The 13544-nt window shown below is 43.5% G+C and overlaps 1 protein-coding gene across 1 annotated transcript in view; it reads right to left on the bottom strand.

The window, feature by feature from the left end:
* LOC132115375 (bone morphogenetic protein 1-like) overlaps nt 1–13544 on the bottom strand; it is an 82071-nt gene that overhangs the window by 26511 nt on the left and 42016 nt on the right. The window contains exon 6 of the mRNA XM_059523821.1: nt 12768–12873. Within this exon, the coding sequence (XP_059379804.1) occupies nt 12768–12873 (106 nt within the window). The remainder of the gene's footprint in view (nt 1–12767; nt 12874–13544) is intronic.

Raw genomic sequence — 13544 nt, 5'->3', positions numbered from 1 at the left:
CTCTGCCCCTAAGCCTGCCAAACGCCAGGCCAAGCGCCAGTTCCTGAGATGGGTGACCCGGAGTTGGAAACGTCAGCTCATCAGAAGATGGTAGCAGGACCACTCCTTCCCCCGGAGGAGGGCCGGGGGAGAATCCTTTGTTCTCGTTTTCTTTTTGTTCCGCCACTGGCCCTGCGGCCGGTGGTACCCAAACCTTCACTAAAAGAGCTGTTTCCTCTACCTCCGGGTCCCAAGAGGCCACGAACGACAGTTGGCAACATGCTTCCTCGCCGCTCTCGTTCTCTTCTCCCCTTGCCAGTTTCAATGCAAAGCCGGCTCAAGAACGCTTCGCCTTCTCATGCCCTCTTTGCTACTTGGAGTCAGACGAGTGCCCGCACTCCGCCCCCGCTAAGGGACGCTATGCCTCCCATGACGGGGCTGTCTACTTCACCACGCTGCCCCACTGTGGGTACGCCTGTAGTCCCCTTGACCCCGCTGGATCGGTTCCTGGGAGCCTAGCTAGAGGCTACGCGAGACTCGGCTACGCGATTCAGTTCGCCCGGCGTCCCCCCAGGTTTAGGGGTGTCCATGTGACGATGGTGGGCAAAGATGCCCCTGTCATGCGCGCGGAGGTCGCGACCCTGCTGGCAAAGGGCGCGATAGAGCCGGTCCCTCCAGCCGACATGAAGTCCGGCTTTTACAACCCTTACTTCATAGTACCAATGAAGACAAGTGGGTTACGGCCAATCCTGGACTTGCATGCCTTGAACCGAGCTCTGCACAAACTCCCGTTCAAGATGCTAATGCCCAAGAGCATTTTCGAATGCATACGTCCGATGGATTGGTTTGCAGCGATCGACCTGGAGGACGCATACTTTCATGTCTCCATTCTTCCTCGACACAGACCGTTTCTTTGGTTTGCTTTCGAGGGGCAGGCATATCAGTACAAGGTTCTCCCATTCGGGTTGGCCCGTTCTCCCCGCGTCTTTACGAAGGTCGCGGAGGGAGCCCTGGCTTCTCTCAGGGAACAAGGTGTCCGTATCCTCAACTACCGCGACTACTGGCTGATCCTAGCTCACTCTCGAGAGCGGTTGTGCGAGCACAGGGATCTGGTGCTCAGACACCTTGCCCGACTGGGTCTTCAGGTCAACTGGGAAAAGAGCAAGCTCTCCCCTGTGCAGAGGATCTCTTTTATCGCTATGGAAATATGCCATGTTCGCACGGCTTACGAACGAGCGCGCGCAGTCACTGCTGAATTGCCTGAGACAATTTGAGGGCAAGAGAGCGGTTCCACTGAAACTTATTCAGAGGATCCTGGGGCATATGGTATCCGTGGCGGCGGTCATACCGCTCGGGCTACTCCATATGAGACCGCTTCAGCACTGGCTTCACGACCGCGTCCCGAGATGGGCATGGCAACAGGGCACGCTCCGAGTGTCCATCACTCCGGCCTGCCGCCGATACTTCACCCCGTGGTTGGATCCCTCATTTCTACGGGCCGGTGTGCCCCTAGAACCGGTGTCCAGACATGTTGTTGTGTCAACAGATGTCTCTGCCACGGGCTGGGGTGCCATGTGCAACGGGCATGCTGTGTCGGGCCCCTGGACAGGACCCCGACTTCAGTGGCATGTCAATTGCCTCGAGTTGCTAGCAGTAAGGCTTGCTCTGCACCGCTTCAGGGCCCTGCTGAAGGACAAGCACGTTCTGGTCCGTACGGACAACACTGTGACCGTAGTGTACATCAACCGTCAGGGTGGTCTACGCTCCCGCCGCATGTCGCAACTCGCTCGCCATCTCCTCTTGTGGAGTCACAAGCATCTGAGGTCGCTTCGTGCCATTCACATTCAGGGCAGGCTCAATCGTGCAGCCGACGAGCTCTCACGGCAGCAGTCTTGCCCCGGGGAATGGAGACTCCATCCCCAGTCGGTTCAGCTGATTTGGGAACAATTCGGAGACGCTCAGGTAGACCTGTTTGCCTCTCCAGAAAATTCCCACTGCCAGTTGTTTTTCTCCCTGACCGAGGGCACTCTCGGCACGGACGCCCTGGCACACAGCTGGCTGCTGGGCCTGCGCAAGTATGCGTTTCCCCCAGTGAGCCTTCTTGCACAGACGTTGTGCAAGATCAGGAAGACGAGGAGCAGGTCCTCATAGTTGCGCCTTTTTGGCCCGGCCGGACCTGGTTCCCCGAATTTGGACTCCTTGCGACAGCCCCTCCCTGGCCAATTCCTCTGAGAAACGACCTTTCTTTCTCAGAGACGGGGCACCCTCTGGCACCCACGTCCCGATCTGTGGAACCTACATGTGTGGGTCCTGGACGGGTCACGGAAGGTTTAGGTACCTTGCCACCACAGGTGGTAGCTACCATCACTTCAGCTAGAGCCATGTCCACCAGACACGCCTATGCTTTGAAGTGGAACCTCTTCGTCACTTGGTGTTCTTCACGGCGTGAGGACCCCTGGAAATGTCCGATTGGGTCAGTGCTTTCCTTTCTTCAGGAGGGGTTGGAACCAAGGCTGTCTCCTTCCACCCTCAAGGTCTATGTGGCCGCCATTTCAGCTCACCATGACCCTGTTGAAGGTAAGTCTCTGGGGAGGCACGATCTGATCATCAGGTTCCTGAGAGGAGCAAGAAGGCTCAATCTGCCTCACCCTCAGTAAGTCCCCTCTTGGGACCTCGCAGTGGTTCTATCGGCACTGCAGAGGGCTCCCTTCGAACCCTTGCTCTCAGTTGAGCTAAAGTTTTTATCTTTGAAAACTGCGCTCCTGACGGCTTTGGCTTCGGTGAAGAGGGTCGGGGACCTGCAGGCATTTTCAGTTGACGAAGCGTGCCTGGAATTCGGGCCAGCTAACTCTCACGATATCTTGAGACCCCGGCCTGAGTACGTGCCCAAAGTTCCCACGACTCCTTTTAGGGATCAGGTGGTGAACTTGCAAGCACTACCCCTGGAGGAGGCAGACCCAGCCCTGGCGCTGCTCTGTCCAGTACGTGCGCTCCGCACCTACGTGGACAGGACTCAGTGCCTTAGGACCTCAGACCAGCTCTTTTTCTGTTACGGAGGCCAGCAGAAGGGAAAGGCTGTCTCCAAGCAGAGGTTATCCCACTGGATAGTGGATGCTATTGTCCTGGCTTATCAGGCTCAAGACCTGCCATGCCCCCCAGGGGTGAGAGCTCACTCAACTAGGAGTGTAGCTTCCTCCTGGGCGCTGGTGCATGGCGCCTCGCTAACAGACATCTGTAGAGCTACGGGCTGGGTGACACCTAACACATTCGCAAGATTTTATAATCTCCATGTAGAGCCCGTGTCCTCCCGGGTACTCACCCCTTCGGGCCAGTAAGGACCTGCTCAGTGTCAATCCGCTTGCTGCGCCATTCCACTCCGCGGACTAAGGACCTTCTCAGTGTCAATCCGCTTGCTGCGCCATTCCACTCCGCGGACTGGATGAGTGCGCTATTTTCCTCAGGTGAGTTCCTCAGTCGGAACCCTGGGTTCCTCCAGCACTGTTAATGTCCAAAATTTGTGTACATGCCCCTTGGTCAGCCCTGTGTGGGACTAGGTGCCTCCATGTGGTGTGATTCCCCTTTCTGGGCAATCCCACGTGTGTATGTCTACAGTAAGTCTCTCCACAGCATGTGTCTTTCCCTTGGCAAGCCCCTTGCCAGCTCTGTCATTGAAACTTCCACCCTGCGGGCTGGGTACCTCAGAGTTCTTATGTATCACCACCTGGGTGGATACCTGCCTTCTGTTAGCCCTCCCACGGGCAGGCAGCCTGCTAGCATACGTCCAGCTGGAATATGCTACCCAGTGTATTCTGTGTAAGTTATGAGCCCTCACTCGTGCTGGCCTCGCGACAGGGTGCTATCACTCACACGGGTCGCTGGAAGACAGACATGTGGCGTTTTGTAAGGGACCCCATTCGTAAAGTCGTCGTGACCAACTGAAAGGGAACGTCTTGGTTACGTATGTAACCCTCGTTCCCTGAAGGAGGGAGCGGAGACATTACGTCCCCTTGCCACATTGCTGTTCTGCTGAACGGCCGGGTCACTGGCTCGGCTCCTCAGCGAAGATTGAATGCGAGTTGCTCGCGTTGCTCCTTATATACACCCGCTCTGCGGGGCGGAGTTCGCGATGCAAATCCTGCAGACCAAGGTACTTTGTGTAACATTGGCTTGTTTTGTACCACTTGAAGGTGATTGGGCTCTTGGGCGAGATCCCATTCGTAACGTCTCCATTCCCTCCTTCAGGGAATGAGGGTTACATACGTAACCAAGACGTTTCCTTTTGTTACTAACATTGATTGATTGATTGATTCATTCATTCATTCACTGAATAATTGATTCAATGATTGTAATGTCTCAAATGAGTCTGTGACCACAAATGTTTCAGGTATATGTTTGGCCTTTTACAAACATTTCCAAAATGACTTGTTTTGTTTCAGATTACTTGCTACATTACAAATCTGTTGCAAGACCAGCCCGGACCACCTCTGATTGTGGATTAGGGAAGATGATCATACATTTTTTTCCAACCTTGGAAGACTACAACTGTGTCACATCAAACCAATCAACAGTAGTCCGGATGATGATGAAACATAATAAAAACCCAAAATGGTCTGATAACTCTACAGCACTGACAGAAAAACAATGACTTCACTAAATCCAGCAGACCTGAGAAAGATAGTGACCACTAAACTAGCAGCCGAAAAAAGACCTGAATTTATGTTCTACTTGGCAACCTCACATGGAGCAAAAACCTCCTGTGTGATGTCACAGGACTCCTGATTGGATGCTCCAGGCCTGATGCTTCATTTAAAAAAGCCATGACATCATGAGAGCATGTGTCTGTAAATAAGCTCTAAACAAAAGAAATGGTGAGTAAATATGGAAGGGATTTGATCTTTCCATGACATTACGTTCTCCAGTCCTACCAACTCTGACTGAAAAAACATTTGCTCAATTCAACAAAGAGTGATTCAGTATCAAAACCTGTCTGTTTTCTCGGTCTTCTTTTCGTACTTTGACACTCTTTGCTAGTTTATCGTCGTGCTTTTCACTTGGTGGTGGCCAGCGAGGGTCTGTTCATTTGTTTGTTCCCATGGGAACCTTCCAGACAACAGCAGGCATGTTCAAATAGGGAAGGATGGCCTTTCCAGAGCTCAATTACAACCTTAATATTAGAGAAATCAGCAGAGAAATGCAACCCACATTTCAAATAAATAAACAGTGCTGTGATTTAAATATGTATCTGCTGGTTCAAACCAAACTCATCAAAGACACTTAAAGCTACAAGAGACAACATAATTTTAATCAAAAGATAAAATCTCAAAGTGATATTGAATGAAAAATGTGAATTTTTTATACATAAAAAAACCCAAAACATTTATTTATTTATTTTAATTTGTTTATTTATTTTTCAGTTGCCAATTTTTTGGTGCATCACTTATAAATTTAAGTTTTGGCTTTACAACATTTAGTTTTTTGTAAAAGGAAAGACATTAAAGTGCCTCTATTATGCCTTTTCGAATATTACCTTTCATGCAGTGTGTCATGAACATAAACTATCTGCAAAGTTGTGAAATCGACAATGCACAATAAATAAAGTTATTGTCTAGCAAAAAAAGATTTGCCTATATTTGTATAATAACTTTCCAATATTCATTGCAGTAATAATAATAGTTTTGTGCAAATTTAAATAATAAATACAATATCATAATCAGTAATACATAATAATACAACAGCTCCTGAAATAATGACAAATCTACTCAATAACAGAGGTTTTAAATCAATAAAGAGCAAAAGGTTTTACTAATATATATATATATATATATATATATATATATATATATATATATATATATATATATATATATATATAGGCCAATCATCTCAAGAGAGTTCAAGAGAACACAGCAATGAAAATTGGCTAGTAGATTTTGCATGTGTACAGGTATATAAATCGACAGCGCACATCCACTCATTAAGTTTTTTGCTTTGGAGCCGAGTAGTTGATGTTCTTGATTCACTACAATGCCATTTCATTGGTTGCAGTGAACTTTTGCCCGCAAAATGCCGCCACTTGGAGGAATTGTCCGCGTCTCCTGTCAAAAGCATGTAAGCTGTCGGAGGCTATCGCTGCTAAAGCTTACAAAGCCGTGGGACAAGCTGCCTCTGCCCTGGATGCCATGGCTATCCTGCAGGTACAACAAGCCAAGGAACTAAAACAAATGCACATGGGTATTACTGACCCAAGGCTGATGCAGGAGCTGCATACAGTGAATGACTTTGCCTCATGGGCAACAGAAGTCACGGCGCTGCGATGTCAGCTTTGGAGGTCAAGGAGTGCCAACTCTGGCTTAACCAGGCCGAGATGAGAGACATTGACAAAGTATGCTTTTTTTGATGCTCCCATCTCCCAGGCTGGCCTGTTTGACAACACTGTCGATGTCTTTGCCCAGCAGTTCTCTCCAGTTCAAAAGCAGATTGAGACCATTTGGAACATCTTGCCCCGGTAGTGATCCTGCCGCATTCCGTTGTGGGCCATGCATCAGCCTGCTTGTCGCCCTGGGCACCCTCCTGCATCCTCCAGCTCCAGCCCACGCTGAGACCACATCGAGGCCTGTGCGTTGAGCCCCACACAAGAGCCCTGACACGGGCAACGCAGAGATGAGGGAGATTGCTCTTCAGGAGGGGGCAAAGACAGCGCCGCTCCTTCACCCGGAGGAGGGCTGGACGGAGAATAGTCTATTGCATTTTCTTTTTTTATTGTGTTTTCAACTCGGAGTATTGCCTCCTCCTGGGCGTTGGCACACGGCACCTCTCTGGCAGACATCTGTCAAGCTGCAGGCTGGGCAACACCTAAACCCTTCTTGAGTTTTTACAACCTTCATGTAGAGCTGGTTTCTTCCCATGTTTTGGGTAACAGGTAAGTGGTCAGAAGGACTGGCTCAGTGTCATGCTTGCTGCGCCATTCCCCCTCACATGGGGATGTGAGCGCCTTTATACTCTTAGTAGATTTCCCTGGCTGGTGAACCCTGGTCAAGCATCCTCCAGCACCCTCGGCAGTCAGACTTAGTGGAGCACTCTAACGCCAGGGCCAGTGTTAGCATGCCCGGAGTCCCGGTCAGCCCCTGTACTGGGCTAGGTGTCCATATGTCTTGATTCCCTACGGGTAATCCCATATGTGTATTCTTCCACAGTAAGATTTCCCTCTCTGTAAACCTGTGTCTTCCCTTGACAGACCTGCTCTGTCAGTCTCTTCTGGCAGTTGTTCCATCCCTACTCTTGCAGCACTACAGGTTTGTGACAAGTGTTCAGGTTGTGGTGTTTTTCATGGACCCCATATGTCGTTCAACATAACTCGTAGTGACTGACAGATTTTTATAGCCGTTTTCTCTTAAACTCAGAGATGATTTTCATAGCCGTTTTCTCTTAAACTCAGAGATGATTGGCCTCCAAAGGGAGACCCCATACGATGTTCAACATAACGTCTCCATTTCCTCCATCAGGAAACAAGGGGTTACGTATGTAACCAAGATGATTTTTATCTATTTCTGTCAACATAAAAATATTATGTTTAATAATAATAAATATTAATAATTATAAATAAGTCATAAAAATGTTATAATGGAAATGAACTTAATGTTCTTCAATAAGCTTCATTTTATTTAGATTTATTTAAAATAATATTTTTATCTTTTGATTTTGTGGTGAAATGTGACCTGGGCATGTTTTTGTAAGCATCAGCCTTATTGTGGGTCTGTGAGTAAAGGGCTGAACAATAGATGTGTGGGTGAGCGCTAGCGTTAGCACTCACTGGTGTCATCTCACACTTAAGACATACTGCAAGCACTTTATTTGCTTTTGGCTCAACTTGCCAGTACCAATTTCAAGAAGAAAAAGCTCTGTGAGCAGGGTGGGTGGAATGGGTGCCAGGAGACAAAAGGAGGAGGTCGGAAAACATGCCCCAGACAAAAGGCTAGGAGGCTCACCCGCTTCTCGGGGACAAAAGTTTAGGGAGAAAAAACCTGAGGGAAGGCCATGAAATCCTCCCGATACAAGTGCAATCAAATAGCCTGTCTTCCCACGGAGATTTACAGTACGAGTACTCTTCAAACACAGCAGGGATGATGGGAATAAAGACAATAGGATAGTGGACAAACACAGAAAGCAGAGACTGTTAGCTTCTCTCAAGCTGCTGCAAGCTTTCTAATGTCCTTCTGGCAAAGTCAAGATGCATAAATCCATGTAACTTACCTTTTAATTTTTAAATTCAAAAAAAAAAAAAAAAAAACACTGATAACAAATCAGCATATTAAAATTATTTTAAATTGCAATAATATTTTAAAATAAAAATCAAATCAAATTAATGTTTAAAAATATGCTCTTAAATGCATTATTAGAGTTTAGCAATAAATACATTTATAAATGTCACTTGTTTTAATAAATAATATGCTCATGTAAGGTAAATTTTGTAAGGTAAAATATTCTGCTTAATAACCTAGAAACTTTAAGCAAAAACTGGAGCATGAACTTGAGTTTGACAAAAGTAAAACCACACTCAAACAGACACACAGAGATAAATCTCCCCCTCACAACACTGCAACTACGGTATTATGAAGAAATTTCTATTCTTCCTAGAACCCTACATAAACAAACTGCAGTTTGTTCCAAAAAAAAGGCGATATGTACGCCAAAAGAGAATAGAAGAGAGCAGAGGAGGATAATAAGAACAAAAGGAGAGGAAACAGATGGTTCTTATATAGATGTGTGTTTGCGTGTGCCTCGACTCATGTTACACTCGCTCTGGGGAACTCTGGCTGTAGGTTGTCAAAACTAATCATGAAAAACTTTTGATAAATACATGAAATGAGAATAACATTTTTTAGTCCTATCAGCAAATTCTTTTGAGGACAATCCAAAAGTTCCGGTAAAGGAAGATGGAGATAACAAGTCTAAGACGTCTCAGTCAACAGCTAACCTTTCTTATACATAACATGTAGTGTTACAGTAGTGTTCCTTCAAGATTAAATATACGATAAATCCAATATCCACGAGTTAATGGGGAATTAAAATGTTATTGTACACTAGATTAGGGGTGCGCGATAAATATCGTACGCAAATCCACGTTCATTATCAGCGTTTATTTGCGCAGCTAGTCAGTTAACAACAGCTCCGTGAAGTAACAGCTGCTCTATGTGAAATCACGCACCTGATGGAATTTACCGCTGATTAGAGAACCGGCTTTACTGACGAGATGTGCATTAATTATCGTACAATATTAATCACGCACCCCTACACTAGATTATACAACACAGAGCTATATTTATTTCTTATGTTGCTTCAACACATGCTATAGTTTGTTATATGAGAAAGCAAACCATTCTGGTGAAAAAAAAAAAAACGGAGGCTGTGATCATTTATGTCGTACATATCCGCTGACTCTTTGTTAATTAAGAATGAGCCTGAATGGGTGTTTAAACTGTTATCTTCTGATGATTATTCGTGCGGCTCTTGTTTGCCATACAGTTTAACTGTTTTTGCTGTTTGCATGAACATAAATAGATTTTTTCAAAGACTGTTGAAAATACAAGACTTTCTTCTTCCAGTTGGTGGTGCTACTTTTCTTCCATGACCCATAACAGCTACATCAATGTGATCAGCCGAAAAGGCCAAACAATTGGGTGTAGTTTAATGTGAATTACACAATGAATGTAGAAGATATGAGACACTGCCTGTTTACAAGTCAAAAATGTCTGACTTGTTGGGTGGAGCTAATGTATGTGGGGGTGAAAGTTGTCTGACTTGATGAGACCTATATATGTTTCCAGCTTGGTGAACATAGCTGAAAAGGTATGCACAATAGACTTCCCTGAATATGCCCATATTCTAGGTGGCGCTATTGAGTTCACTGTTCACAAACATCTATGAACCTTTGCCAAGCCATTAAAAGAGATAACTCTTTTAAAGGTGTGTAAAGGATCATGGAGCATGACAAGTAACTCAAAAGACATGATCAAACATGAAAAGGATAATGTGTTTAATGTGTTGTCAAAAATCCATTAATATTTCAAATCAGTAGTTTGTTGTTGTCATTACAAAAACATCTGAAGTAATTTAGAAAAAAGTTTGCTAAAAGTTCTTTATTCCCTCCACCAGTCCGTGGCACTACAACCATTACCAACACTATCCACATTAAAGTGAAAAGCACACAAATCAGCATGTGTTTCCAATTTGCAGTAAATCACATGATGCACACAGAAGATAAAGGTCACTTCCTGCTTCATGGTTTTGATGCTTATTTATTGCATCACCTTGGCAACACCGTTCGAGATATCAAAAAATCCTCCACAATTTAACATCTTCAGTGTCTTGGCATGATTGTGCTGAAGTTTGGTGCCATTTACATGAATCCCCTAGAAGGGTCTTTTCGAATCAACAGCATGCCATTTTCAAACCATCCAAAATGGCCAACTTCCTGTTGGGTAGAGCTAAAACAGTTAATAGGAAATTTGTTTGTCATGAAGATGGCAATGTTCCTATGAAATTTTGTTACGATCAGACAAAGTCTGTGGCAACCATGAATAAAGTTTGAAATTGTAGAGGGTGCTAAGGAGCCCCATGGCCACACCCAAAATCAAATGACCACAGAATTGCTGCTCAGTTTCTAGGTATATGAGTTTTCGGACTAGGGGGCGCTGTGGAGCCGATGAGGCGCATCTCTCCAAAATTGCACTATTTAATCAAAATATGTCCAAGTTGTTGCAGAAAGACTAAATGAAAGGGTCTCAAACAGAGTTTAGCATAAAGCTAACCCATTTTCTTGCTCTACTCTAGAGCCATGGTGATAGTAGAGTACACTTTGGTAAATGACAGAATAAGTCAATGTGGTTACACAAACATCATCAACAGAAATTAATTGTTTTAGTGTGTGTGCAAGCATGTGTTCAACTAATGATGGAAAAGAGGTCAGTCAATCCACTGAATGAAAAAATGATGATGATAAAACAACTGGCTTTAGTGACTTTTAGGCAAATAAATGCCACATAAACAACATCACAATTCAGTTAATGTCTTAAGATCAATGCCTAGCATTTCCCACCAAATCAGAGCTCATTTGTTCCTGTCATACATGAAGAGAACTGCTTCATCTTTCCAGCAGAAACTGTTTTCATCTTTTCTGTTATCCATCTATATTTACAGGTTTTTTATCAAATAAATGCAGCCTAGTGAGCAGGAGAAACTTCTTTAAAAAATATTTAAATTATTGCCAAATGCAAACTTGTGTATACAGTTATTCTGATCCAAAATCCTTCCACAAGGTTTTGTCCTACAACCCACCCAGTGCCAGAGAGGCATGAGGAGAAGCAAGAAGTTAATTAAATTAATCTGAGATTGAGAGATCGGATCATCAAACAGAACTGAAGCTAGATGATCTCTGAACCGACCCCTTCTACACAGGGAAACCGACAGGCTCCGACTGCTCTATGAACAACTGACAGGCACTGAGAAGCACAAAAGCGGGGTTGTGAAAGCTCAGCAGAAAGAGTGTAAGTGGAGAGAAATGCTCAGATAGCCTTCCCACCGCAGAACTGCTGATGCCTCATTCAGAGGTCACCCTGAAACTAATGAGAAGAAGTGCTGGAGAGACTACGCCATTAAAACATCACTCAGCATAAAACACTGCCAAGAGGAATCCTCTACAAAAATGAGAAAAATTAATGAAGACAAATAATTATGAAGACATATAATTAAAGAGCAATGCAATGAAACACCGAAACACATTCCTAGTGAAGCTGCTCATAAACAATTAGAGCTGTGTCTTAAAGGAACAGTTCGCCTGAAAATGAAAATCATTTTGTTATTTATTCATCCTCGTTGCTTCAAACCTGTGTAATGTTATTTTTATATTCATGTTTTGAAGAACTGTTGCGCAGCTCTTGCCATCTGATCTCACATACTGGAAAAAAAACTGAAACTGAACTGAAATCGAACTGATTAAACACTGATGATTCTGCTTCCTTTTGAAGCTCATGTCTAGTCCTAGTCCTTATCTTGTTCCCTAGGAACTGTTGTTGTATAGCAAGAGTTGCATAAATATTCTTCAAAACCCATATTTATATTTATATTAAGCTCAATATAAGGAAAAATGAGCAAGCATGTTTAGAACAAGAATAACTAAATAATGGCCTATTTTTCAAAATAAATAAATAAATAAATAAAAATAAGAAAACAATAGTTTGATTAATTATTCTTTTAATTATTGTTATTCTTTTTTCCTTTAATGCAAGTCAGTGAGACGTTTGTCTGTTTTATCGTCTGCCAGAAACGAGTTTAATATTTGCTAAGTGTGTTATATTGCTTACATTCATTTCATATGTTATATAATTATATATTTTATATATTTATCCATATAATTGTAATGTATTTATAATATATATAATTCATTACGGATATAAATTCAAGTAATTTATTTAATTAAATATTTTAAATCAAAGTGTAACACTTTTTAAGTGTTATAATTTACTTAAATGTAGCATAATTAATACTATTATTGTATAATTAAATAAAAAGACAAAATTATATTAGTGCGGTCAAATGATTGTGATAATGATAATCACAATTAACCGTTCGACAGCACTAAATTATATATTTTAAATAAATATGGACACACACACACACACACACACACATGATGAGATATTGTCTATATGTCTGTATGTATACATGTATGCATGTATGTGTGTATCTGATTTATATTAAATATGATTTAACTAAAGGGTGAACATTCTTACCTGGAAAAGGTGTTTCTTGCATAGTGCATGATGCTGTCGAAGTCATAGACCTCTCCGAGTGAGTCCACATCAGCAGGCTCCATCTTCAGGAAGTTGTACTCCTGTCCTATGAGACCAAACCGAGAATGAGACTCAGACAGGAAGTGATCTCACCAGTGAGAGCCCATCCAGACAAAAGATCAATCATTACATTATCACTGTGAGGATTATTTCATTACTATGTCACTATCATACTTCATATTTGTCATTATGTCAGAGAGTATGTTCAGTAAAACAGAGCTTTGCTTGTCCAGCATGCATTGGGAAAATTCCCAAGTATTCCTGGGTGGTTCACATGGCAACACCACAAGCTCTAAAGCACATTTCCTGTTTACTGGCAATTATTATTATGAAAGACATCCCAATAATGTGCTTCAAAATATTTAACTTAATACAAAGGGCAAAACACTTACAAATAATATTTGTATAGTCTCTATCATCAGTGAATTTCTCAAGTCGCAGACGTTATTTATGAATCTTCCCTCTCTGCCGAGAATTATTCTGTGCTATATAATGAGTCTGTAATGAGCTCCATTTGTACAGACGTCTAACGACGGCCATTATTTCAGCATATCTTGTTCATTAATGCTGCCTAAAAGGTGTGAAAAATGTCGGGCTCTTCATCAGACGGATCTTGGAGGCACAGCTGGTCGGAAGTCAAAATATGCCACGGTTGAGATATTTCTAGACGCACAGGGGCCTCGCAAATATTTGGACACTTCATTCACACTTAAAACG

This window comes from Carassius carassius, chromosome 34, assembly GCF_963082965.1.
Source record: "Carassius carassius chromosome 34, fCarCar2.1, whole genome shotgun sequence".
NCBI lineage: Eukaryota > Metazoa > Chordata > Actinopteri > Cypriniformes > Cyprinidae > Carassius > Carassius carassius.
The sequence above is the reverse complement of the archived record's forward strand: the minus strand, read 5'-3'. Positions and strand labels throughout refer to the sequence as shown.